This window comes from Tinamus guttatus, unplaced genomic scaffold, assembly GCF_059628265.1.
Source record: "Tinamus guttatus ecotype Peru unplaced genomic scaffold, ASM5962826v1 Tinamus_guttatus_pri_ptg000026l, whole genome shotgun sequence".
Lineage (NCBI taxonomy): Eukaryota > Metazoa > Chordata > Aves > Tinamiformes > Tinamidae > Tinamus > Tinamus guttatus.
The window spans coordinates 2,038,650-2,066,085 of NW_028288560.1; the positions used below are offsets into that span (position 1 = coordinate 2,038,650).

A 27,436-nucleotide genomic window follows, 5' to 3' on the forward strand; every position below is an offset into this window, starting at 1 on the left:
CAAAAGGCACAGACAGGCAATGATGTAACCAGACTAGCCATAACCTGGGATATTTGTCCCTGCTTGCTTTCTCCACCTCAGAGGGCAGCATTGAAAGGCACAGTCTGGCTGGTGTTTGAAGTCTCATATCCTAAGCTTAGATTCTTTTTTTCTCCCTGCCATGTTCTGTCTTAACAGAGCTAACTGGAACGAGCCCTTGATATTTTTCTGAACCAAGAAGTGTGATCCAATGCACTGAAATCTGGGGTTACCTGGGGAAAGCACTTCTCTTGGTCTCCAAATATTCACTCAGACCTTTCTGCACAAGTTCTAGCAGTTGGTTACATTTCCGCAAGTTCTCTAGTAGCTTAGGATCAGGACACAAAGAAATCACCTATAAACAGAGTGAGGAGAAGCAGCAGCATCAGTATTCTGAGCCTGTGGGAGATGAGGCAGTGGGGATAACTGGGTTGCCCAGTGATGTTACTGATAGGATCAAAATGACTCATTCACAGAAGTATTTTCTCGAGGAACTGGAGAGGTGTGAGTTTTGTGGGCAAGGAGGGGAAACAGCACTTAGGGACGTGACAAACACATTTTTGGGTTCCTCTAAATACCAAAATTTGCAATACAAGTGTTGATGGAGTCCTGGGAAGTAAAGACAGGAAAACAGAAGAGTGTGGAACAGTGGTACCAGGACACAGGAGCAGGGCAAGGGCAGCAGAAGATCCAGACCATGTCTCTAAGCAACTTTAGAGAGTCATTCTAAAGGAGGAGTTGCCAGGGATCTTACAGATCAAGGTCAAAGCATGCCTGATTATGGGAGTGGAAGTGAGAGGCAGGAGTAAAGGGCTCCGTTTGCTGCAGAGAGTCTCTGGGACAAGTCTGGGCCACTCAGTGCAGAAGGACAGGGCTGGCGCATGCTATTGCAGGAGATGCCTGAGAATTGAACACTAGAATGCAAGGCTGTCTTCCAAGAGAAGAAATCTAGCACACCACCCTGGGTAAGGTTCACACAGTGTGTTGGTGCCCATTCCATTACAAAAAATGGCTTAAAGGCAGCCCTTTTGTGAGTGCTGAGGACTTGGAGCTAAATGGACTGGCTTTCATCAAGGCACACACCTCGGGGTTTTCCTTAGCATTTTTCATGATGTTCCTCCAGATTCTATCCATGGTCTGGTAGCGTGAGCTTTCCACTGGGAGTTGTCTGTTGATGTCTTCTGAGCTAAAGATGGGCTCCAGGTAGAGCCAGGAGCGCTGGCAGTTCAGCCATTCCTCTAGGACATCCTAGGGGGGAAAACAGAGGAGCAGGTCAGGACACCAGTGCTTGAATCTACTAGTCAATCTGTGCAGAAAAATGTGTTAAAAACTGTCATGCTCTAGCCAGGAGCTGTAATTCCCTTCCAAAATGTTTAACAATGAAATAACATAAACATCTTCTTTGCTAGCTACTGTCAGTAGGCATCAGAATCAACACCCACTTGTTTAAGGGGTGCAGTTTAGGTCTGTATGTAAGTCAGTACTAAAGATCCTAGGAACTTTGGTGCTGGATCAAACTGCTGTGACAATTCAATGTTTCTGTATTTTACAGAAAAGTGCCCTATATGCTAGCAAAATCTTATTTTGTGAAAAGAGGGGGAAGGGCAGACAGAATGCCACAAACTTTCCAGTTCTGCCTAGTCCTTTCTCCTCCCTGATATAACTGACATCCAAATGAGCAAGAATTGGGTTGGAAGAAAATCCTCTTCTGTTTTCAGACACGGAAGGTTTGAAGGTATGGGGAACCTGCCCAACATGGCAAAGTAGCTGAAACAGTTGCCTTCCTTTCACACTGTCAGAGCAAAAGCAGCCTTAGTCACAAATACTGTTCCCTGATCCCAACCTGCCCCTTGACGTTGCAAGGGGAAGGGTTCTCTGGTAGTGCAGACAGCTGTATTTGCTGCTTTATCAACAAGCCACTTCCCAGACAGGGAATCGTGGGCCTGCAGGGACAGGAATAAATGCAGTCAAGTGAAGCAGGAAAGGGATAACACACATACAACATCCTAGTCCAAACCACAGAGTAAATAACTGGATTCCCCACATCACCTGCTGCCTTAAGGCTTGCAGCAGCATTTCTGTACACAAGGCCAGCAGTCTGACAGCCCATGGCCCCAGGAAAACCCAAATAATAAATATTAATAAACACAATAGTGTCATTAAAAATAACAGAGAACAATGCTGCCATATAAACAGGCATTTACATAAAGTTCTCCAGCCAGGTACTTGTAAGGCAACTTCTTTCCTGCAACAAAATATTGTTCTGCTAGTTGATTCCTGCTGGATGCTGAGCCTTCAGCCTCTGGTTTGAGGTAGAAGTGACAGCACAGTCTGCCAGAGCTGTTCTAAACAGCCCTCTCACGTGTTTTCCTGCACTGAGATGTGAATGTTTAGCATGGAATGGACTGAACCAGCCATTTGATGTGGTTACTGTAGGGCCTGTGTGTGTGGTCCAGGTGGTGCAATGACACTAGAGATGCCAATACGACTACCCATAGCAATGGGAGAGTCCTGGCCCTAGTGAACTCGAGGAAGGTGTTGTCATTGGTAGCAATAGGGCTGGAATTTCCTCACTGCCATTTGCAGAATAAAACTTTGAGCTTGTCCCTTTTTCTGGAACCAGAGTGCTTTGGCAGGTCTTTTTCCTCCCTGAAGACAGATGTCCTCTACAGTCCACCCTGCTCCCTAGCAGCACAGTGTGTTCGAGCATGGCACCACGGCCCAGATGCTGCCTTTAGCACCTGAAACTGGGTGGCAGAGCAATACCTGTGTCATCTTCAGCGTGCTTTCCCATGTGTTCATCCTGTCCTCAAAAGGTTTCTTGTATGGTGAGAAGGACATGCTCTGAGTCATGACGATGTGATCGTCCAGCAGCTGAGAAGCTTCATCAGGGTTCTTCAGAATAAAGGTATCTGTGTCTTTATAGGGCATCACAGTAAAAAAAATGGAGCTCCATTCATTCTCCATCTTGTCCAGTGCCTGGAACAGAGGGACAGCAGTTTAATTCTCAGACACAAACTGTGCAATGTTTATTCCGGCTCCCACATCTCTTATTGCCTCTCCTCTACAAATGACGGATTTTTATTCTTGGATTCTACTGGAAACTGCAGCCGTGTACTTAATGCATGACACATTCAGCAACAGCACGTTTCCCCTGCGCTGGGTTCAGGGACCCAGACACCTCAGCCTTGCCCTAAAAGGAGCACCTTGAGGGCAAAAAGGGGCAGTTTCATCTCCAGGCCCATTTATGCTACTGGAAGCAGAGAGGCTGCCAGCAGAGTGCCTATTAATGATTATGGTAATAGCAGCTTTGTGAAGGAGGCAGCTATCCACTGGGAACTCGCCTGAGATTTTGGAGAACAAAAGCTGTCAGATGGTAATGACTTTCAATCAAGACCACCTTAGGTCACATCAGAACTGGTGACCTGAAGCTGAAAGACTATCTAACCTATGAATCTCTGGAGCCAGCGAGTCCTCCCTGCATCCCTGCATGCATTTACTGTGTTAAAGGATTTGACACCTCCATTTCCAGTCACAGCTAATATCCCTGAAATAGGTTTCGAATGGGAGAATGCAGACCATCCAATTAGTTTAATTTAGCAGTTACTAATCCCAACCTGAGGTGTAGGAAACAGCCAGTGGGTCAGCATAACGACCATTCAGGGCTGTTACATCTGTACTTTCCATGTCAGGAGAAATAACTTCTTATAATGTGTGAATGTAATTGCGTGCTCACTGCTCCTGTCTCCTTGGGCAGCGATTTTCTCACTTGTGCTGCAGAATGTGTATAATGTTCCGGAAAAATGTGAAGACCATCCAAAGCAGGTACTGCCTGCACAACAGAGGTCCAGCGTAAACACCTTTAAGAAATGAAGACAGACACGAAAACCCCTCAATGCTCACACTCTCGATGGCGTACTCCTTGCTGGCTATCTCAGCTACTTTGGCAATGCTCTCAATGTGGTCCAGCAGTTTCATGTCCAAGCAGTGAGAAAACGTCAGCCCAGCGTGTGGCTTGATGTTGATGTTAATGTCTTTTGAGAGCATCTCCCAGTGCCGGTTCCTCATGCCAGGATTGTGCAGCCCTTGAATCAGGGGAATGTACGGTTTGAAGTCTTCAATCTTGCCCCGGAGCTCCACTGCCATATCCCGGCAGGCTTTCAGGGAAAGAAACAGAAGAACATCAGGAACAACAGCAAATAAGGAAATTGCCTTAAGGGATTTCCTGAAAGAAGTCATACAAACACTGATGCGCCTGTAGATACAAGACACAGAGGTAAGTAGCAGGGCAGAATGCACTGGGAAATGCAAGCTTGAAGTAATGGGGACACAAAGGTTCTCTCACTAGAGCCAGGGTTACTCTTGCCTCATAAAAAGTCAAATTCGTAAGGAAAGGGCTCGGGGAATGCAAGACTTGCACTCCAAAATGCCATGGAAGCCCACGTCTCTGCACCATTCATCTCATGCTCTTTGTTAGCTTGTGCTTTTGAGAACAAAGGGATGGGCAGGCAACAAATACGGGAACTTGCTTCCTTTCTGGCTACAGCACATGCTTCTCAACCGCGCTCTCCGTGGAGCTGCCACCCCTTCACATTTCCTGCAGGGTGGCATGAAAGGACAGACAGCCTCAAGACCAACACACATATTGTACCAGGTGCTGCAGGATATTGCAATGAATATAAGCAGGTATTCTTAGTATTTCTGTTTACCATAATGATTCATACTTACTCACGCATCCACTCATCACCTCCTCCATTGGGGCTGATTCATGGCATTGTTTAAGAGAGAGTTCAAGTGAAAAAGGATGAATCAAAAATCTCCCACTGCAAAACATATTTCAATCTAAACCATCTGGCAGGAGATTTTAGAATTAGCTCTCAAGAATGACCAATGCGTCTTCGAGAATCATGGAATAGGAAGTTAAGCTATGACTGAAGTCTCACTTCCAGTTTTAGGAGCCATGATTAAAAGAAGCACTGGATGCGATCACCTAAGCTTAACACTAGGACAGACAGGAAACCAATTATTGCATTCCTCATATCATTTCCAGACTTTGGAATTTCATTTTGCTCATAGCAAAAAAAGATCCTTTTTGGCTTTTCATTAAATTCAGTGGTCAATGCTGAGGATAAAAATGGCCAAGAGAACAGCACATGGAAGACCTAGATTCAAGTTCATTTGTTGCCCAACTTGAGCAGGCACTTAAAAATATTCTCAGGGGAAAATAACTTTGCTAGCGTTTCTTTCAGCTGGCTCTAATACACACAGCTCAACAATATGACAGCCTGACAATCCTTGATCTGAGCTTTCTGTGACACTGCTCACATCAGTATGCTGGTGTGCACCAGCTTCCTTTCCCCAGACAGCATAGCTACCTGGCGAATCCTTGAACTGCCTCACACATCTGTGCATCGTCTTAAAAGATTCATTGACGTTCTTTTCTAGCTGTTCAGCATCAATTTCCGTGAGAGGATCGTTCATCCAGCTGTCATACCAGCGCATCCAGTCTGAAACTGTAGTCCAGAGATCGTAGTATGGCTGGAATTCCTTAACCATCCTGGACAACCTACTGTACTTTGGGAAAACACAAAAAGCTAGTATAAACAACAAACATATACTACTCTGGATGACAGTTTTTATGTCAAAAAGACAAAAAAGGGAAATAATTCCTTTGTGAATCTCCAGCAAGCAATGAGAAGGCACATATGATTTCAAGAGAAAGCATTAGTTTCTCTTCTCATGCAGGCCTAGGACCACAGTGTAGATGCCCAGGCAGTGACTAGCAGAGCTGGGTGTTACATCTTCAGGTCAGGAAAAATGAGTGTTTTCAACTCTAAAGTATTTCCTTAAAGGAATGTGCTCTGATCTGAGCCCAGCCAGCTCCCTGCACCACTGTGCAATGATAGCTGTTCACATCTATGTAACTGCAGTAGGAGCCTTATGGAAATTGACCTATCTTAACTAACATTTTAAGATCTTCCCCATCCAACTCCTGTTTGATAGCATCACTCAGATTTGATATGTACCCTTGATGTCTCTCAGGGAAGTAACCCTATCATGTCCATGAACAGCTTTCTACACTCCTCTGGGAACAGCTCCTCTGCAGTGCAGGGGAGTGACTGAGCAGCACGGTCAGCCTAAGGGACTGCTAAGCCTCTCCAGTCACTACTAGACAAATCAAAAGAGAGTGGGAAAGGGAAGAAATGTCTTTATCTCAAATATATGATGCTATGTGGAATTATTGTTCCCTCTTGGGGAATCACGACTCATTATTTGTGTTACATAACACCTAAAAGGCCCAATGTAGACTATGCTCTTGCAGCAGACCCTGTAGGAGACCAGATTTGACACTTACATTAGTAACTGGCATCCCAAAGATCCTTTCCCTGTTGTTGTAGAGAATAGCCAAATTCTGAAGCTCCTTCTGCTGCTTTCTGATCCGCCTTGCCTCATTAGCCAACTCATGAGCTCGGCTAACGTCCACCTGGATGGAAAACCCACCCACGCTCAGCTGGAAGAGAAAAGGCAGACATGAGATACAGCTCTGAAGTAGAGAGCAGCCTTGGGAAGTCTCAGCTTCTTGGCATGCTTCATGCTATGCTCAGAGGTAAGATATTTTCACCTCTTTTTATCTATTTCTGTTTAGACCACAATGGAAGAGGTGAGGAGAGGCAATAACAGGTCAGGGAGCTAAACATGCAACTGTTAAGGGCTGGCTGCTTTTTTTGTTTTTGTGACCAGCTGTCAGCCACTAAAGAGATGAATAAATCTGCCCAAACTTCTTGCTACTGAACTATAATATCAGCTGTTATAGAATCTGTGAAATTAAAATCATAGCTCTACCAGGTAATTCAGTCTACTTCCAAGAATTATTTAATAACATCATATGCTGAGCTTCTCTAATCATTTTGTGTTTTATCATTAAGAGTACAATGTTGGGGTGTTATCGTTTTAGGAGGGTACTTCTGAGATTACAGCCTTTCCAAGATGGTATGTTTTCTAGAGGTAAAAGTTTCTGTTGGAAAATAACAACAGAAGTGTTTTGGTGAAAAAACAGAAGTATTTCAGCTCCAAAATTCTGCTATGAATTCAGGATCCTTCCCACAAAGTGTGTTCCCTGCCCGAGCGCTGCCTTTTCTCCTTCAATGGCAGCACACTGTGGTAGACATTCTGTGAGGAGCTGAGTACCCAAGAGAAATAAAAGGAGGGTACATGTAGCACCCAGACTGCTGCTTTCAGAATGAGAATGCTGTTACATTGTGGTGAATATCTTCCCTATGAAAAATCAATATTTTCTATGAAATGCTGACTTTGAAACAAAAATGAAGCTCTTAATCAAAAACCCAATTTCCAATAAAAAGTAGAGGGACTTTTTTTTTTTTTTCCTAATACTGTACTAGCCTAAAAGCACTAAAATCTCAAGGTTTCCCACCTGGCTGACCACAAGAGCTCCCAAACCTGTTTCTTGGACAGTCTGTTCTCAATGGTTTAATACCTGCATTGCTTCCAGCCTCTCTTGAAAGTTGTTCTGATCCATGAGCTGGATCTTGCGAAATTTCTCTTCCTCTTCCAGGTGCTGCAGCTGAATGGCCTTGGTTTGCATAATTATTTTCAGGGGCCAGTAACTTGCAGCCCACCTGCACTCACATGATAAAAGGGAAAAAGAAAAGAAAATAAGGAGAGGGGAGAGGAAAAAAAAAAAAAGACAGAGAGAGAAGCTTTTGGGGCATATGCTTGAAATGCTGAAAATAACAGAATGAGAAAACCAGCCCCCACCACCAAGGAAGCTTAACACCAAGAGAAACATACGTGTTTTCAACAAAGCATGCTTTTTTCCAGCTTTTCTTGCTGATATGCTGTCTTTGTGACTTGGCTATTCACTTAGAGAAGGCTCAGGAGAGGCAGAAGGCCTTTTAAAAAGGAAGAAAACCAGGAAGATGCTGAAAAGCTAGGAGACAGCAAAATAATGGTAGGCACCCAGAGGGACTGTCTGTCTTTGAATGCATTCACAAGAAACAGAACAAAATGGGGTCAGAGTCCTGGTCTGTGGCTTTACACGACTACTGAAAAAAGCCAGTCCCATGTTAAGAAAGGCAGTGAGTGCCCAGGATATCTCAGATAAAGGCAAGTCCTGAGCAACAGAGAATCTGCAGAAGGTACTGGGGACTGCAATGCACCTCTGGGTTCATGCCAGGGATGGTTGCATGGTCCTTGCTCAGCTGTGGCCCACTTATGGCTCTGTTTGGACTTTTTAGCCTGTGGGCAATGCCAGCTGCAAGCTTTACTGCTGCTTTGCAGCATTTCCTTGCAGCCATAACCTTCCCAGCAACTGGGGATGAACCAATCTACTAATTCTGCATGCACCAGACCTGGCTAGTGGGAACACTGCTACAGCTGTGCTAAGCTGCCTTGGAGCTGAGCTGATTTTCTGCAGACGCTGAGTTTTCTTGGCACAGTGCATCCCATATCTCCAGTTTCAGGAGAACACTGCATCCGTGTCGTGAGAGCAGCTTCCAGGGATGGGATGACTTTTGAAGCTCAAAAGGTGTGAGTTTTGAGTTGACTTTGCAACAGTGGCATAGTCAAGCCACAATCTGAATAACATAGCCAAGAATAACTACGAGGAGAAAGAAATGCAGTGAGAACGAGCCATTACATTTCTTCCTAATCCTCAGTGAACCCTGCAAGTGTTCCTACTTTGGACATGGCCATGAAGTTTCAGACACAGACTAAACTGTGCCCTTACAGACCTTGCAGATGATGTCTCTGAGAGAAGGAAAAAAAAAAAGGAAAAGCTTTGGTATGTTAAAGAGGTTAATAGCTACCAGTTTGTCTTGCCCCAGGCCAGAAGACAGCATGAATCCATGCTTCTCTGTAAGCTTTGTTTTAGGAGTTCAGTGCTCATCTAGCCTGAGAGGCACTTAAAAGTTCTGCTGGAGCCCTTGATAGACAGACATATCAGCCCCTGAAGTGCTAAGAGTGGTAATTGCTGAAAAGTGTCCCATTTTGGCAGTGGGAGAAATGCCTTGTGCTCACTTTGCAGTGAAATCTTGTTGGGTAAGGTTGTAAAGGAATTCCTCCATGACCTCGTAATCTGCCATGACTTCCTTGATCAGTTCCTGCACAGGGCGACAGAAAGGGATATAAAATAGACACCTTCAGACTGTCCTGATTACAACTCTCTGCAGTATACCTCATTTTCATGAGACACCTTTGAAGGGTGTTAGTCACGCGTTTAGTGTGCTTTAGGCTGCTCCTCTGCTATATGAACAGAAGGAGTGGAGTTCCAACCCCTTGCTGTATGCATGATCACACTGCCACATTGTCAGGCAACATTTTTAACTGCTATTCTGTTTTATGTAGATATTAGTGTTTGTGGCATGCATTTTTATATGTGATAGGAATCTTATGGCCTAGTGTACATAGACATATATGTGGAGTCGTGTTTCTGAGACTCCACACATTGCACTGTCAAGGTTACACCCCACCTTTCCTGGTGTCCCTTGTCCCTCGGGCCAGTGCCCTACCTCCTGCACGCTCAGCTGCTCGGGGACTCCCTTCATCCACTCTCGCAGCTCAGCCAGCTCCTCGATGCTGTTTGGCTTCTCGTGCATTTTCCAGCTGGTGGCTTTGTACGCCTCGCAGATCTGCAGGATGACAAGCAGGCACCACTGCAGGCACGTGGCTTCACCCTGCGGCTAACAACCCTCATCTGGATGAGGACTGACCTTCCATCAACAAGCCACAGCAAAAGTTTTCATGATGCTGAGCTCATGACCCCCGTCTAAGCCACCCAAAAGCCAACCAACACCTTTTAAAATCAAGTAATTAATCTCTAAGGGACAACTGGAAAATCAGGTAGGATCCACACGTGTCCCACACCAAAGGTGGTCTAAAGGGATTAGCACCCACTGCTGCTACTTTTTGTTCTTCCCTCTCAGTCCTTCTCCATCCATTCCATTTGAGTTCAGATGGAATGAGAAACGCAGTAGTTGAAATGATGAAAACAACTGAGTAACAAACAATTGCATCTGTCAGAGAATTGTCTATTGCAGTTGTCATGAGAGGAATCAGAAGGCACTTCCAGTTGTCTACTAGACAGATCTTTTGAATCTACAACTATTTTATGAGATAGTGGAGTCTTAAAGGCTTCTGTCTCAAGAGATACAGCTTTCAGGGACATTATTTATTAAATGCACTTAATACTTTATTTGGTTGATTTTGCATATTTCCTCTCTTTTGTCTTAACTCTCCAATGTAATCTATAAAATGTCCTCACTATTGTACCTTCAATCGTCTTTTGTCAATCCCCAAAATGTCTTCTGGCTGCTTCACAAAAAGAGCAGAAGGCAAGACACTGAGACAAGCTACTGACCCAGGTTACTTACATTCTCTACTTGCAAATGGAGGTTTTTAGCCAGAATGTCCAATATGGAAGTGGCAAGCGCTTTGTATTTTTTGGACAGATTTTGCTTAACACCTTCTGTGATGATGTGGAAGGGACCAATGACAATGGAGCTAGGTAAGGTGTTATCCACATTCTCTTTTTCAGACAAATGTGTGATTACTATCTTCCTTATCTCCTGGGCAGATGGACATTGCTCTTCGTAGTCCCTGTAAATAAAAACACCAAAGTGACCTGAAGATTATTTTAACATCCAAATTATTCATAGGATGGCCCCACATGCCCATTCAAAAGATCAAGAGATAAAATTAACATATGAATCTGTTTACTGTGATCAGAAACACATATCTGTTCCAACGTATATAGCTTTTTGCAAGCACAGTGAGCAGCTGCCAATATCTTCTAGATTTTACAACCAAAGATAATGATTACATAGGAAATGAAGAGTGTTAGCTTCAACATAGCACAGGAGCTAGAGCAGCAAAGATATAATACAGGCTTCAGTGTCAAGTGCATCATGTGTGCAGAGACCAATCCATCCTGGGTTACCAGCCTGCACTGAAGCCTCTGCAGTCCCCTCTTGGCTGCTGCTGTCACCATCTCTGAGCAGAAGAAGCCAGGTCGCCTATGACTGCAAGCAGTGCAGCTGCACCCACGTAGAGGACTAGACAAACCCAACAGTGACAGAAGACACGGGTAGAAGAAGACACAGGACGGGTAAGCACCTGAGGAGTGTTACAGGGAGAAAGGGAAGGGAATGACTCGAGTCATTCAATAAGGATGAGTCATTTTTATGGACAGTAAAATCTCTGGTTAAGCTTCAAATATGACATGGGTGTGAGTGCTGTCAGGAAGAGATTCTTGCTGGCACCACTGATTTCTATTAAAAGCAAGGGCTGCTGCCCACAGCCAGAGGCTGTCTCCCATGGCTGCCTCCTCGGATACATCTGAGGAATGTCACCTATGCATAAGGGCTTGGAACAGATCCCATATTCTTGCTGGATGCTACATACTCTTGTCTCTATGGGATGCCACTTACTTCGTAAAGAACTGGATGTCATTGTTATTGAGTTCCAAGAATTTCTCATATTTCTTGGCATAGGCTTGGAGGGGGATCAGTGCCTTTTCCATGGCAGATTGTATAGTTTTGCGTAGTTTTTCCACTGTTGGTTCATGCAGATCCACCGATTCCAGCAAGGGTGTGCCCGCAATAAGTATGTTCTCCAATACATACTGTAAGAGCACAAGAGAAAAGATCTTATAGGGCTAGCAAAGCTAACCATGCTGGTCCACCTGGGAAGAAACTTCAGCTGTTCTCCATGGAGTCCCACCAAGGTGAGACATCCATGTCAAGGCACATGGTGCTAAAGAGATTTACACAGGTACATTGCTGTTTATGCAGAGTAACTCACCTTCTCCAGCTGTGGGATAGTGTGGGTTGCCAGGATTCCCTTATTGAACAGAGAAATGAGGGATTTCTCAAAGTTCTCCACGGGAGTGCTGAAGTGAACACCATTGCTGTCTAGCACCAGGTCTACTACAAAGAGTGGATTCTTTCGAGGTCTGCAGTGGAAGAGATGAGGAACAGCAGAGCAGCTTTTTAAGAAAACAGAACGTGATAATAGTGCTATGGTCTTGATACTTAAGTGCCTACTGGAAAGGAGAGGAAAGCAGAGGAGAGGAGGATCATCCCGTTCAGATGAAGGCGCAGCACAGTGTACCTGAAGTAAAGACTTTGCCACTCCTTTCTCTTTAAATAGGAAAGAGGTTTCAATGGCGATGTATCGGGATCTTCAGAAGCCATAACCCTATGATGAGAATCAGAGCTGACTTACAGAGAAACTACAGAAGCTCTTCAAATGGGGATGCAACACCACCAATAACTTCTGCAGGGCATGTTTTAGAAGTGTAAGCGAGCTCTTCTAATCCTGAATATCGCCAGCATGATTCAGAATCAGCTAAGTTAATGTCAAGACTTTTACTAATTTCAGAGTGTCTGGTCCAGGCCCCATGTAAGTGGCAGACTTTTTTTTTTTTTTTTTTTTTTCCTTTTTTCCTTTTTTCCTTTCTAAACTTTCCTTTTTAATACTATGAAGTTCAGTAGTTTTCAAAGGGGGAAACAAATTCCAGGCATGCAGACAACCTGAATTTGGTATGTTTTAGAGATCCCAGGACAGATTCTATTCCTGAGTCTTAACTCAGGAATGGAATTAACTAGTCATAAAGTCTCCCGGTATTCCTCATCCTGGGCTCCAAAAAGAAGCTAGCCCATAATTGCATGCTTTCTCCAGAGTGTTGGGAAGCATTCATTCGCCCATCTTAAGACCAGCGTATCAAAGAGGCAGACCTTGCTTCTGTTGGCTAACTCATACTGCTAAGACAGCAGCTTGAAATCTGTCCTAACAGAGCAGTCGGCTCCACATACTTCCCCCAGCCCCAAGGGAGGAAGGGCAGGGGCAGGGGGTGGTGATGGGGGAACAGCCCAACCTGAAGTTCCCATCTAGTGCAAAGCTTGCTTGAAAAGATGGTAATTAGAAAGAAAAGGGCACTTCACTTCTCTGCTCTTTCCACTCTTTGACCTTTTATCTCCTCTCCTTACTTGTATGGACTGTTGATGAGATCGTCCCCCCATTCCATATCCTCTGAGCAATTCATGACACTGTGGCAAGCATCCAGTAAAAGTTGGGTGAAGCTGACCAGTGAATTCTGAACCAAAGAGCGCACAGAGTCTTGCAGGTTGAACTTGATGCGGTTCATCAGCTTATGCAGCTTGGACATCTCGTAGATATAACTGTTGCCCTGTTCCAGGTTGTACCAGCCTTTGCCTATATCTCTCAGGCAGCTTTTTATTGCAATCTTTAGAGTATTGATCCAAGTATCCTTGAGAAACATCTGAACCTAGGGCAAAGAAACAAAGCAAGCTGTGTAATCCTCCAAGAGCTGGTGGAAAAAAGACACGGCCAGAGTTAGCTGCCAGCTGGGAATGCTGGACCTCTCTCTGCTGGGGGAAAAAAAAAAAAAAAAAAAAAAAAAAGGAGATATTCTCAAGAGTGGCAGCAGCTAAACAATAGCCCTCAAATCCATGCACGCACACGGCCCCTGAGTCCGGCCATACATCTCCCAGTGACAAAAGTACCGCAGAGCAAGCGGATACTGAAAAGCAGGTGAGCTCTATTATGTCTTTTTATCACAGTTGTTCATTTCTGCTTTCTCCTCTATAGAGCAGCATCTCAGAAGCTGCCTGTGTTAGGGTTCCTCAGAAGAGGTTCTGCAGACAGTATGACGAGCAAGTGAAGGACAGAATTTTGTCCTCTCTTGACAAGCAAGGGGAAGTAGCAAAGGGCAGCAACAGCCTGCAGGGTTATAATTCATTAAAATAATACCACCAAGTGTCACTTTTGTTCCACAGGCAGCTGCTATTTGTGTGCAACACTAAAACCTCAGCCACGGAGCAGACGACAACACTACCTTGTTGAAACAGCGTGGGACTGGGAAGCATATACCCTAGGCCACTGATTTACTGCACAGCTCTGGGTAGGTCATATACGTGCTCTGTGGGCCCATATCCAGTGTCATTTAGATGACATGAATATCTTCTGGTGAAAGTTGCCACCGAATTACAATTTTCTTCCTAATCTGTTTGTTGGCATTTAGAGGCAGAGTAGTCTAATTAGATACATAAAGAACAGTTGTTTAGAGTGGAGGAAAGCATTAACCTTATGAGTGCTTTGGAAAAAAATCGAAGCTCTTGTGCCTTGCAGCTAAAAGGAATAGGGAAATAAGAAACAAACAAAGAAAAGGGAAATCCAAGGGTGTCAGCCAGGATTGTAGTCTGAGTGGGGAGAAGGAAGAGGAAAAAGGGGATGTGTAGCTATGTGGCCACTTGCTGAAAGGATGACTAAGAGCATGGCTGGCTGAGAAGCTATGGCTTCCTCATCCAGTTCTCTCCACTTCCCGATATATTTACTGGTTTATGATGCAAAATGCTCCCTTGGCTACAAGATCTCCTTTGAAAGCTCACCCATTTTTAGTTAGCAGTTTTTGAGTCTGTCGGATACATATAGAGCGCCCTGTGTTGGCTGCCCCATGTGTCTGACCCCCATCCCCATGATTTTGTCTTCTCACCTGAGTGAAGGTCTGGGTCTGTATCTGTTCAAACTCCTCCAGGCGGACCTGCTTGGCTAGAGTTGAGTGGAACAGAGACATGGCAACCGCCTTGTTGCACTCATCTTGCACCTGTGTCAGGGCAAGGAGGACTTCTGGCCTGGTCAGGAGCGAGACAAAGCTGAAGCGTGCTTGCTGCTCATTAAAAGGATAGTCTAGGATACGGATGAGCCCTGGCACCAGACAAAAGAATGTGTTATTGCCTGCACTGTGAGACAGACTCTCCTTCTGTGCTAATGTGCAAGCAGTTTCAGCAGATGGCTGGAGGAGAGAGCCTCCTCTGAAATGTTCTGCAGCCTCCCCATTAGAGACTGAGGTCTTGGTCCCTGATGTTCCTAGGGTTTTGTCTCATGAAAACTTCCAGGATAAAGAGCAGGGAGCCTGAGCAGCTTCTTGCTGAGGCTTCAAGGCTCATCTGAGCCAGCTCATGAGAGTCAGTTCACCTGGTAAAAGGCCACTCATGTTCCAACTTATAGAAGAGGGAAGTGCAGGACAGAACCCCATTTTTTTTCTGGGCATTTTACTAAAAGAGTTTGGGTCATCTCTCATGTATGAGCTCTGGCAGTGAGCCCTAACATAGTGCAGAGTGGAAAGCAGTTATGCTAATCACTCCACCCTGCGTTTGGTGCCGATTAAGGGTGCACTTGCAGAGTTGCTGCAACTACAGCTGATGGATGGTAATGTGTTACGCTGAGGTAACCTGAATATGCAAATATACCCTAAAACCCAGCAGGCATACTCCAAAAACTTGTATCATCTCCTGCTGCGGTCCATTATGGGTCCTAATCATCAACGTGGATCTGAGAGTTTCTGTAACAATGTATGAATCCTATTATAAATACAAGTCCTATACCACAGCAGAGTCCTAGATACTTCTCTACGTCCCATACCTTTCTCTGGCACTTTCTCTTCATCTTTGTCTGGCAGAGTAACGTAAGAAAACGTCTGAGGTTTGGAAATGACAACTTTGTCAAAGATGATCTTGTTCATTGCACGTTCATAGTCTAATCTCACTTCTTTTTCCAGCTGGCACAAACGGTCTAATACCCTGTTAAAAGGATATGGAACCAATGACAATCCACAGGATTTGAGCAAAACTCCATGTCTGTACCTTTATTCCAAAAATCTACCCATCAATCACTTCTGGATTAGCTGACCAGAAGCTGTGCCACTACCAAAGGCGTTAGGAGAGCTGTGCAGACTACAGAGCAGCCAGCAAAGCTATCAGCTGGAGGGTTAATGAGAGGTGAGTGGGGACCTGGGACTAGGACTGCAGCCTTCTCAGGTGTTTTCTCAGATCAAAGTAAAATCTCTTGAAGTGTTTTGCAGGGAAGAAGCATTACAAGGAGGAAGGGAAATAACCAGAACTGAGGAAGCAGTCTGGTAGTTGCAGAAAAGTGGGCAACCCGGACTGTCCTCTCAAACTGTCCTGCTGAACCTCTTGAGGACACTGGTTTCCTGACCCAGGACATGTAAGTGCTGAGTCTTTGCTCTTTGTGACAACTTTGTGAAGTTGTCCTCTTTCACCTCAAGCAGACAGAACACTTTTCTTATTTGTGCTCACAAACAGAGACCAATTACTCTCTTTCCAGGTCAGGCTGGCAGACCAGCCCTTCACACCTTCCTGTCTCTGAGCAGGGCAATCAGTCACGGCTCATTCCCAGTAATGCTACCAATGGCTCATGATTCATCAGCCCAGGGACTCTTAAAACTCCTTCCTGATATGAAATGCATTTGAAAGAGACACTGTCTGGGGGATGCTTGTTTGTATCCAGGCGGAGATCTCCTGTTCTGTTTGCTCCACTAGTTCACTAAGCAGACCTTTTGATTTGTTTTAGTGGCTATTAGTGGTAGAAGAGTCACCAGCAGGCAATTGTCAACCTCTGGAGACAGCTGGTGGTCTGCAGATCAGTTCAGAAATGACCGGTCTGTGTCCTGGAAGCTGTTAGGGACTGTAAATCAAAGTGCACGGTTCTCTCTCAGTATTAAGCTCCCCTGCATTCATGGAACTGCCAAAAGCAGAGCAGGCAGGGATGTAGCAAGGCCAGTGCTGTCCAATACGCCTGCTGTTGAGGGCCACCCAACTCTGGGTGCAAGCACTGCTTGGGGATCTGCACGTGCAGTGTAGCTGCTTTATCTGGCAGTGCTGACAGTTTTCTATACTGCGCACGTCATCAGGGTTCTCATCCTACCTCTATCTGGTGACGCTCTGGGGAAGAGGGTGGCATGAACAGACTTGAAAACAGATGAACCCCCTGGGCTATGAGTTGGATGCTCAAGATCTGCCTGCACTGCCACCCATTCTGTGTCCCTGTGAAGCCCTATAACGTTAATGAGTTGTAGGCTGAGAGCCTAGACGTGTACTTGATACTCTACCGTTCCTCTTCCTTCAGGTTGGGCGTATGCACAGCCAGCAGCCTCATCCTGCCCAGGCTCTCCTCACTGATGCTGTTCAGGCCATCTGTGGGCATGCAGTCCACGTACAGGTGGTAGAGCAGCAGCGCCTGTGTCTTCTTACGCAAGCTGTTGGCAGAAACCACCCGCCGGGCAAACACCCGGGGATCTTCGGCCAGAAACAGCAGGCAAACCCGGGGAACCCAGTACTGACACGGCAGCAGCGGGGCCCTTCCTGTGAAATGAAGGGAAGACTTAGGAGAGTCTACAGAAAAGAAAACGCTCAGAATGGCTTGCAGCAGCTAGCTGACTCACAGTGTAATTGGGTTGATACACTGGAGACCAAAATGAGCAACTGTGACTGAGGACAGCAAGAAACAGTGTCATGGAATTAGCAGCATTGCCATCCCTTTCAAAAGATGGGTACTTCATCTTAGCTTGTCGGTACCTTGCATTGGTTCAGGAAGCTCAACATTTAACTTCTCTTGAAGGCAGGGAAGGCAAGAAACAAAGGAAAGGTATTTCCATAGGAAAGGCTTCAAATAGATTATCAAAATAAGGTGTGGAGTTCTCTCTCCCAGAGGGTTTTTTAAGTCAGGTTAAACACATCTGTCAAGAAGGATGCAGGGAGAAGGTTTAAGTGACTTCTTGACATCCATTCCATATACACCTAGGACCAGTGTGAGTAATGGACTGACTCAGAGTATAGGCCAGACTCCAGAAAGTCTTTCTGGGTACACACCTTCTGGAGTTACTCCTCCATTGACGATGGGTCGCCCCTCTTCATCTCTTACTAGCCCATTCTCATCTGTTTTATGGACCAAGTAGAGCTTTGTTTCCTTGTCATAATCCAGAACACCAACATCAGCCCACTTGTAGATTAACTGCTGACTTTTGGGGTCCTCTGAGAGGAATCAAGCATTAAAATAGGGTTAGTCCATTCTCCTGAGGGCTGCAGCAAATAGAGCTTCCTGATTAGACTGGCAGGACTAGAGTTAAATTCATCAAATTTTCTGCCCATCAATCTTAGATAATTTCTGCAGTGATGAACAGAATAATGAACTTGGGTCTTGCATCTTAGTATTTCCAGCTCTTTGCACATACAAGTGCGCTCCATTTCCCTTCTCTTACTCGTGTGTGTCATCCTCCCACCTCCTGCTTCAGGTGCTCCCATTCACTTTTCTTGGCCATACCCCATTCCTGGGTTTTGTATGCCCCTACATCCTCCCTTCCAGCTCATGCCTGGAATCTTCTCAGCTTCCCCATTCCCAGTTTTGACTGTACTGGCTTCCAGTCACAGAAACTGGTAGGGAAATGTCAGAGAATGCTACTTTAAAAACAACAACAAAATAGGAAGAGTTGAATCCAGGGCAGGACTGACAGTTGTCCAGATTCCTGGTCTCTTGCTCTGACTGCTTGAGCCTGTTCACAGATAAGCTATTGCATTTCTGCTGATCAGAACTGCATTCATCATAACCTAAATGTTCCCTTCTGCTCAGTGGGCCTGTAGTTATTAGCTCTTCTCTCCCTCCTTTAGCAGCTGTTCATTCAAGCTTTACCATGTCCCAGTATATCATCCGTGGGTAAAAGTGCTTTTCCAGGCACTGGCTTTCTCTCATGAGATCCTGGCTCCAGTCCTAGCAAGATCCACTCTTCTGGAGTTCTGCAGTCGTATTCTTCATTGTCAAATATCTAAAAAGCCAGGACATAATTGAAAAGAAGTCTTGTTTCAGAGAGAAGAAAATATCCTGATACTAAATTTAATGAGAAAATTAGTAAGCAGCTTAAGCTACAGTTCTTAAATGGACTCTAAGAAGGAAAAGCAGTGGAGGTGCAAAAGCTGCTTTTGATCTTTGCTCAACCAGCTTTTCCCAGAAAACAGTTAGAAGTATCTTCAAGGGCTATTAGTTCTGATAGAAGATGTGGGCAACCTGCAGATGCTTCGCATCTTTTAGGTATTCTTCAGTGTCCAAGCCCATATCAATGACTTCTAAATTTCTTGTGATTCTCAGAAAGAGCCTGTGGTGTCAGCATTGAGGCAGTTTACAAAGAATACCAATGCTCTTACCTTTAGTGGAAGGTAGACAGGAAAAATAGGATCTCTCTTGTCCACAATAGTTGGCATAGTGTCAGGTTCCTGGTGTCTTGGCATCAGCTCATTGGAGTCTATCCCCTCAGCGGATAAGAGCTGAGCAATGTCAAGGCTGCGGTACAGCCGCCTTCTCCTGTTTTGATTTGGATGAAAAAGTAACTGCTTAATGATCCTGTAATTGCTCCTGTGACACAGGGGACACTAGGGTCTGGAAGAAATGAAAACTTTCTGAGAAGCTTTGCCACAGAAAATTGGTTATACGGGATCAGTTCTGAGCTAACAGTGCTGACTGCAGGCTCAGAGGTGATATAAACTCCTCACAGGACCATGTTTTCCTAAAGGCTTTTGATATACCATGTCTTGAAAGCAAAAATGAACACCCGGCCTGTTGTGTCCATTCCATAATGATGCTTCCAGCCACCTTCTGGCTACTTACCTCTCTATCTCAATCTTTCGAGGGCACTGCCCTGGAAGCCTTTGGAAGGGAATCTGCACTTTGGGCTTAAATGCTTGCAGCGGGAAATCTGACTTGATGAGGATCTCGGTGGTTGGGCCAATCACTTGCTTCTCTAGGCAACTTCCAATGTCCTCGGGTATCTTGAAGGTTGTGACTGAGAGACAAATAGAAACAGAGGTCTGAAGTGGAAAAGCATCACTCTGCTTTACATACCTATATACTGGAGAACTTGCTGTCTTCTAGATTCTTCCTGTGAGAGCAAAAATCAGTAGTAGCAGGGTTGAACACGGTCAAGATAGTGATAAAAGGCTCATGAGTATTGCAGAGGAGCCAGCTGCTTTATGCTCTGAAATCCCTGTTCACCCTTTACTGGGGACAAACTTTTCCTCAGTTCTTGCTCAGGAGAACCTCCCACTCACTCCAGCAGTGGTGTGTGTAAGCAAGGGCTGAGTGAAACAGCTAACAGTCCTAGAATTTGGCCAAATGGGAATTTGGACTAAGAAAGAAGTATACGTTTCCAAGAACTGGCTGAAATTAAACCATACTCTGTCGTTTACTCCATAAATAAACCAAGCTGTTTGGACTGCTAAACAAATCATTGCTAGCTTCAAATAATAGAACAGTAGCAAACTGGGAATTTGAAAATGAACCTAAATTAAGTAAATGCATGCAAGTCTGTCTTTTTTTTTTAAAAAAAAATACTATTCCTGAAGCAGAGCTAACCATTGAGGCAAAATGAGATTTTGGTGGAGTGCAGGGTTTTCATTGATGAATTTAGATACTTAACTGAGGCGAAATTAAAGTTCTGGCTTAGAAGTGGGCATTGTAGATACCAAGTTCCCAACCCCGTCCTTCCCGCTTCTGGGAATGTTTGACCCTTAATTGCAAAGCAGCTGTGTGGTGTTGAGCCTGGCAAAGGGCAAGCACACATAGGAGGCACTGTGCACCTCACTGGTGCCACTGCAGCCAGGGGTGCTGAAGCCAGGGATATTTCAGGAGGATGCTGGTACAAAAAGGCTGCTTTCAGAGGTCATTCCCTAGCCCTTAAAAGGGTCCCTGACACAACCTTTGTAGCTGTACATTGTCTGCTAGAGGAGGTAGCTTCCTTCAGGACTCATAGCTTGGAATAAATATGATAATAAACATTTGCACTGTCCATACCAAGCTATACATTTCTGATAATTTTGGGGAATCCATAAAAGGCAGAGGGTTTCCTACTGCTCCTTTAGCCTCACACATCTCATTGCTTGGCATCTTTGGAGAACAGTCCTGATTTATATTTGTTGTCAGGAAGCACAACTCTTCCAGCACTGTCGCTCTGCTGTTGCAGAACCCATGGCACTATTCATGATGGCACTTTGTGCACTATCAACTATTTATGTCAATACTTAGCACGTCATTTGCATTTGCAGTTCCAGCCTGGTGGCTTCTTCCCCGTTGAAGAAGCAGCAGCTCATAAATAGAGATCTGTCCCCACTCGTTAGGGATAAGTCTATCTTGTCAAGACTCACTTGAGGATGCAGTCATTTCTCCTCACTCACGAAAATAAATGTCACTTCTAAGCACAGGAAAGTAATGTACATATAGTTACCATCCCTCTCTGAAGCTGAAAGCCTCTTGTATGCACTGCCAGCCCCCTGGACACAGTGCATCCTCTGAAGAAGGGATATATCCAGCAGGGAGAAGGAGGAAAGAAAAAAAAAAAAAAAAAAAAGAGCACAACTCTGCCACCCAGGCAGGTCACTTTGCTCCATGTGAAAGGCAATTCACTCTTCCTGGGACCTTCAAGCAGTTCAGCACCACTGCTGGCACTGAGGGGAGAGTGAAAGCTGTGCCCTAACCTTGGCAGCTGACAGTCAAGTTCCTGACACACTCAACACTAGCACCGTTAAGAGTTGCCACAGCAGGTTTCTTTGCAGTAGATTTACCTTTTGGGCTGTGCTGCTCGAGGTCTGCCTGTCTCACCAAATCCTTGTGCACGTGGGGGCCAGCACAGACGTCCTGAAATGCATCATGTGGGGGAAACGTCAGAGGTAACAGGACACAGTTGTAGTGTAGTGAGTTAAAGGGGGCCCCAGGGAGAGTGAGCCACTGAGACCCAGTTTAGGAACAACGAGAAGCTGTGAATAAGGGCTAGGAGAGGCTTAAAGAAGGACCAACATCCAGAAACTTCAGCCCAATGCAAAATCAAAGCCAGCCATGTGCCTGCCCCGGCAACTGGCTGGCATCACAAGCCCAGACATAGTGATGGAAAGGAACCCTGAGGATGCCAGCACAACTGTGATGAGGGGAGCCTCATGGCTTCGCCTTGCGAGGGCTGAGGTTGTGCTCAAAGGCCCCTGCCCCCAGGGAAGGGCTAAGGCCTGGGGTTAAGCCACGTTTACCATACGTGTTGCCAATTGAAAGGGTCCTGGGTGGGAAAAGAACCATTCTTTGCACTTACCACGTTGCTGAGGGTTGTCTCAGTGAGCACATCCGAATAAAAACTCCTTTCACTAAAAGCAGAGTATTTCCTTTTTCTCCCCTCGGTGCTGCTGCTGGAAGGGGACGGAGTCGCCCCTGCCCCGCCGTGCCAGCGCGGCGCCTCGCCGCTCGTGTGGGCAGCGCAGGGCCTCCTCCCGAGGGAATTCGGCGAGTCCCGCTTCGCTTCATCCATCTTCTCCGGAGAACAGGGCTGGGACGCGACCCCGGGCGTGCTAGAGTGGAAAGACATGGAGCGTGTTAAGCGCAGCACCGCTAGCACTGCTCCTGCTGTGCTGGATAGCGTCGCTCGCTAAGAAGACGAGGGGGTGACAAGGTAGGTTCGGCCCCCAGCCTCGCGTGGCTGCCTGGCTGGCTCCCTAAGCCTGGAGAAAAAGAGGGTTTGGTTATTCCGGATGGGTTTGGGAGGCGAAAAGCAGCCGCGCACGCACACAACGCTGCCTTCTGAAACAGCAGGGGCTTCCCGGGCCTGCGGCGGCTTTCAAAGGGCTGTCGGGAGAATCGAGGCAAAGTGGGACTGCTACAAGAAGTGCTACTTTTGCTGTACCAAAATCCCTTAAAAATCTTGTCACACTTGCCTCCAATGGGAGCACGCTCTGGCCTAGATACCAACACAGCTCCTCCCAGATGTGAGGTCTGAGGCTTTCACTTAAATAATGCAGGAGAGACGTCTAAGCGTGGCCTGACGAATATGAAAATATAGCCAGAAGCTCCCCTCTCTCTGCTCCTGCAGGGGATATTTTTACTGGTTGCCGCTGCTCACAAATAATTTCTGTTCTTCCACCTTGGGAGATGCAAGTCCAGGCAAATCTCACACGTGCACAGTCGAGAGAGAGGGACTGAGAGGAGCCTCGGACCTAGGGCACAATAAAAACACAAGCCTTGATTTTAGACTTGTACCTGCCATGGATAGAGGAAAATCCCTTGCTCTTCCCGCCAGGCCCTCTCCGAGTGGCGTGAAAACGATGCCCGTTCCCTCCTCTCCATCAGAGAGGGCAATTTTTCTGAGTTTCACCTTGCTGCCTGCCTGCAAGAATGAATCAGGCACACGCAGCAGGGAGAGCATTACCCACGCGCCCAGATAAGAGGGAAGAGCCGCTGGCGGGTTTAGTGCCGCAGGTTCAAGCCGGTGCACAATCTTGAGAGGCTGATTCAAAAACAGAAATCAGATAATAAATCAAGGTTACCACCATGCGAATCCTTTAAGTGAAACAGAGTAAATGAGCAGATTGCAGAGACTTGGGAGGCAGGATCAATAATACCTCCTGCCCTCCTTCAAGCTAGAAAATCTCAACTCTTTCTCCTCTCTGCTTCTCTTTGGCTCAGCAGCAGGAGCCTCATACCCTGAAGAATGAATTTGCCATGGAGGATTTGGGTTTTATTAGTTATTTTATGCCCTGGCTGTATCTACGTTAGCAGCCCAGCAGGAGTGATTGGTATCAGCGGCGATGCAGGGATTCCTGATGAATCGCTCGCTGCTGGACTCCTCCAGGCCTCGGCACCGGGTGGGAGAGGAGCAGTGGGGCCGGGACCTCCTGGATGTCACGTCCTGGGGGCGCAGGAGAGGAGGTGACACTGTGACCCCTTGTTCTGCCCGTCTGCCTTGAGCGCTGCAGGCCCAAGGCTGCCCCGTTGGGAAGGCGAATTCCAGGCCCTGCTCCTTCACACCCCGTGTGTCACTCACACCCCGTGAAGTCCTTCCCGAGCACTGAATTAACCCCCCAACTAAACACAACCCGATTCGGTGTCCAGCTCGAAAGCGACCACCCGTCACACTGCTGCGACACACGGGAGGGGGCCCCGGTGTTTGCAGCTGCCAGGGGAAAACACCCACCGGCCACCCAAAACAACCGCAGCGGCTCCCAACAGCCGCAGCGGCACCTCAACCACGGAGCGAGCAGCTTGTCTGCGCCAGCACAGTGACCGCAGGGCAGCTGAACGGCCCGGGTCCGCTCGCGTGCAGGGGTTCCGCAGGGAGCTTCCCTCGGGATGCAGGGGGTTTCCACAGGCAGCTTCCCTAATTCAGCACCTATTTCCTCTGGGTTTAACGCGCGCCTCGCTGCTCCCCGCGGGGCCGGCAGCCACAGAGGGGCCGCGCGAGGACGCAGGGGGCGGCGGCCCCGGTGCCGGTGCCGGTGCCGTCACCGCTACCCCCGCCCGGCCCGTACGCACCGGCCGCCCCGCGCCGCGACCGCCGCTCGACGCCCGCTCGTTGCTAGGGGACGCGGCGGGCGATACCACGTCGCGGTGGAGGGGGGGCGGGGCGGCTGCTCTCCCGCCGCCCCTGCTGCCGGCTCGGGGTTCCACCCCCGGCCCCCCCCGCGCGAGGCGCTTGGTCTCGTCCGGCTCGGGGAGAGCGCGCGGGGCCGCAGGCTAGAGCGTCCCCTGCGCGAGGCGGAAGTGGGTCGCTCTAGCCACGCGGCGGCGGTCGCGTTGTCTGCGGTGTCCTCCATCGCCTGTCCGCCCCGGCGCCACCGCAAAGCCACCGAGAGCCACCGCAAACCCTGCGACCGGCCACCGTGAAGCCGCCTCCATCACCGTTATGGAGCCGCCACAAGGCCGCCAAGCTGCCGCCACCGCCAAGCCGGTGTCGCCGCAGGGCCACCACGGCGGTTCTCCCGGAAGCCCCCGTGCTCTGTGATGGCGGGCGGCCTGGCTCGAGGCTCTCCAGGCGGCCGGGGCTGCGTTGTGGGGAGGCAGGAGGGGAACGGGCTCAGGGCTGAGAGGAAGGGGAGCGGGGCAGAGCAGCGGCCCCTCGTTACCGCAGGTCCCAGCGCTCGGTTAGGGAAGGAGCCCGTGCTGCTGGTCGGGATTAGGCTGCTGTAATTCCAGTTCTTCCCGGCCTCCTGGAGCCTCGTGCGGGATCGTCCTTGCCAGGAGCAGCCCTGCTCCTTCGGGAGCCTGCTGGGCCGGCAGGGACACCAGGCGGGTGCGTGGCCCACGCGCTCCCCACCGGCTGCCACGGCTTTCACCTCCAGACTTGCCCGCCAAAGGGCCTCGACTCCCAGGGAAGCTCCTTTCCCAGCGCTCCAGCGCTGCCCTGTTCCCATACATGCTCTTCCAGCCCAGGGAAAGAGTGCTGGACAGGCCAAGGCTGGAAGTGGGGTTGGTGATGGGCGCTTGGCACAGAGCTGCTGAGCGCTGCTGTGCTCTGCCCTGTTCATACGAACCCCAGCGTGGATGGGGCTCATAGGAACACAAAGCCTCAGCACTGTCTTGCTTAAGACAGATGAGAACCAAACACGTCTTGATGAGGTGCTGTGATGTGAACCAGCACCAGGAAGGTAAGAAACATGAAACATGCTAATGGCTCCTGCTCTCTGGAGGCTCCACTTACAAGTCATTGTTTTTCTTTTCTGTCTGGAGAGCCCGACTTCTCTGTTTCCTATTGTCCAGATCTGTTGGAGCCACCTTTCCTCCCCTCCTCGAGTCGCTCTCACCTCTTTGGCAGTGGTGCCTCTGTCCCAAAGTAACTGATAGCTCAGAAAAGAGCTTGGCCAGGATAGTGTATCACACATGAGTTCATATTCTCACAGTGTGGCCTTCCTCCAGTTATAGAAAGAATAATAAAATATCAAAATGCCTGATTTCTGTGGACCTCAGAGATGATGCACTGAGTGCTTTGTGTCATCTCCTGCCCCTCCATCTCCTTCGTGGGTGACACCTTCAGATTTGGCAGCGTTTCCATAACCTGCTCCACATGCCTTTTCCTAAAGGTGTAAAGGATCCTCACAGCACAAGGCCACTGGAGAATTAGGCCCTGGGTTTCTCTGTCTCCACACCTACATGTGTTCCCACACACGAGATACAGCATTAATCTGGAGTAGAACACCACATATTGACAACACTAACAATCCCTTTCACAGAAACTACTTAAATCAACCCCAAAATGCAAAAACACAAGGAATTTGTAAAGCAGGAAAGCCAGGGCTAGCTGAATTCTGCCCTTGTGTTGCATGTGCATGCACACATGTGTGCATAATTGTCTCTTGAAGGGGCAATTTGATTTAACAGCTGCTTCAGCTGAACTGTTCCAACTGTCTCTAACACTGTCCTACCATCTTCTCCCTAGGGCTGCAGTCTGAAAAAGCCTGTCAAAAGCCAGCAAGCCGAGAGCTCCAAAAATCCTTTCAGGAAGATCCTGGATGCAGGCTCCCGAATGCTCTGGGCTTAAACCTTTAAATTCCTCACAAGCCCCAGCCGGATAAGCGGGCCCCAGCCTGACGTGAGGCACTGACAGGTCATTTTTCGGGACATGCACAGGGGTCTGGAAGTGCCACAGGCCCCCAGCAAAGGTAGCCCAGGCAGTTCCCTGTCTTCGTGGGAGACAGCTTCAGGATGGAGCCGTATCTCTGACCACGGGCAGTCGGGAGCAGCGGGGACACCGGTCACCCCAGGTGAGCTCTGCCCATGAGGAGTTCAGGAGGCCCCATCTGTGCTGGGCAGGATGCAGCCCCACAGGTTGGGGTTCTTGGTGCTCTTCAGAAATTTCAGGTTCACAAATATACACACTTCAAGCCTCCAAAACACAACACTTGAGAGGCTATAGATAGAACCTGCTTTCTTCTAGGAAACATATCACCCGCCCCCGGTGAAAACTATCCTAAAAGAACTGCAAGCCATTTCTGAAGAGATACTAGCAGTCGTACAACTCAAGCTTTCCCAAACAACATACAGGGATGGAGGTCCTCAGCTGATTTATTTTGCATCTTCAGTCAGTTCAGGGGGATATGTTTTACAAATAAGATGGAGGAAATGACTTTCATGCTTTTAGAAGGGTTGGAAATTTCTCCTGAAGCTTCAGGAGGAACATCAGGCTTTTCATGAGAGAGACAGACACGTTGGCTCCCGGCAGCAGGACTGTGGCCAGGGCATTCGATGGGAGCGTGAGGAGCCCTGCTTCAAAGCTCTGTGCTGGATGAGGCCAGTGATGCACGATATTGTATCTCCCTTTAGCAGGCACATGTCTAGATCGTCTGCTTTTGAGCAGAAATTCATCCTTTGCTGACAAACAGCATTGCTCAAACTAACGTATTCTTGTGAAAAGCCTTTCTTTGAACTAGCTGGCATTTTCCCAAGGAATCCCCAGCCTGTTCACGTTTATACCATTTGAAACCATATGCTAAAAGCTGGAATAGATACTCATCTGAACAACACCATTTTAGAAGCCGTATAGAGCAAGGCCTGAGCTGATGGGCTGGAGAGAGCAGCCAAATAGGTTATTTTTTGCACCAGGCCTTAGAAGAAGTCAAACATCCCCAGAGGCTGGGGCTCAGGCACGCCGCGTGTCAGAGTGGCGTCACTGCACGCGCTGACAATCCAACATTTTTGGATTTAGTGTGGTTTCAAAACATATCTTCCTGACACTCCTTCGTCGGTTGATTTATTGCACTGAGTGCCAGCTTGACTTCCTCCCATCAGTAAC

The 27,436-nt window shown here is 47.5% G+C and overlaps 1 protein-coding gene across 1 annotated transcript in view; it reads right to left on the reverse strand.

Moving 5' to 3' along the window:
* Window positions 1-22,243, reverse strand: part of DNAH1 (dynein axonemal heavy chain 1) — a 62,468-nt gene extending 40,225 nt beyond the window's left edge. The window contains exons 1-22 of the mRNA XM_088527466.1: window positions 21,974-22,243; window positions 21,459-21,531; window positions 19,510-19,684; window positions 19,050-19,206; window positions 18,541-18,673; window positions 17,724-17,885; window positions 16,964-17,216; window positions 15,478-15,635; window positions 14,549-14,760; window positions 13,023-13,321; window positions 11,836-11,986; window positions 11,463-11,656; window positions 10,407-10,632; window positions 9,546-9,665; window positions 9,055-9,137; window positions 7,514-7,655; window positions 6,374-6,529; window positions 5,394-5,592; window positions 3,922-4,175; window positions 2,785-2,997; window positions 1,102-1,266; window positions 252-373 (exon numbers count right to left, since the gene is read on the reverse strand). Coding sequence (XP_088383592.1) covers window positions 252-373; window positions 1,102-1,266; window positions 2,785-2,997; window positions 3,922-4,175; window positions 5,394-5,592; window positions 6,374-6,529; window positions 7,514-7,655; window positions 9,055-9,137; window positions 9,546-9,665; window positions 10,407-10,632; window positions 11,463-11,656; window positions 11,836-11,986; window positions 13,023-13,321; window positions 14,549-14,760; window positions 15,478-15,635; window positions 16,964-17,216; window positions 17,724-17,885; window positions 18,541-18,673; window positions 19,050-19,206; window positions 19,510-19,684; window positions 21,459-21,531; window positions 21,974-22,243 — 3,917 coding nt within the window. The remainder of the gene's footprint in view (window positions 1-251; window positions 374-1,101; window positions 1,267-2,784; window positions 2,998-3,921; window positions 4,176-5,393; window positions 5,593-6,373; window positions 6,530-7,513; window positions 7,656-9,054; window positions 9,138-9,545; window positions 9,666-10,406; window positions 10,633-11,462; window positions 11,657-11,835; window positions 11,987-13,022; window positions 13,322-14,548; window positions 14,761-15,477; window positions 15,636-16,963; window positions 17,217-17,723; window positions 17,886-18,540; window positions 18,674-19,049; window positions 19,207-19,509; window positions 19,685-21,458; window positions 21,532-21,973) is intronic.
* Between the last annotated feature and the right edge of the window lie 5,193 nt (window positions 22,244-27,436).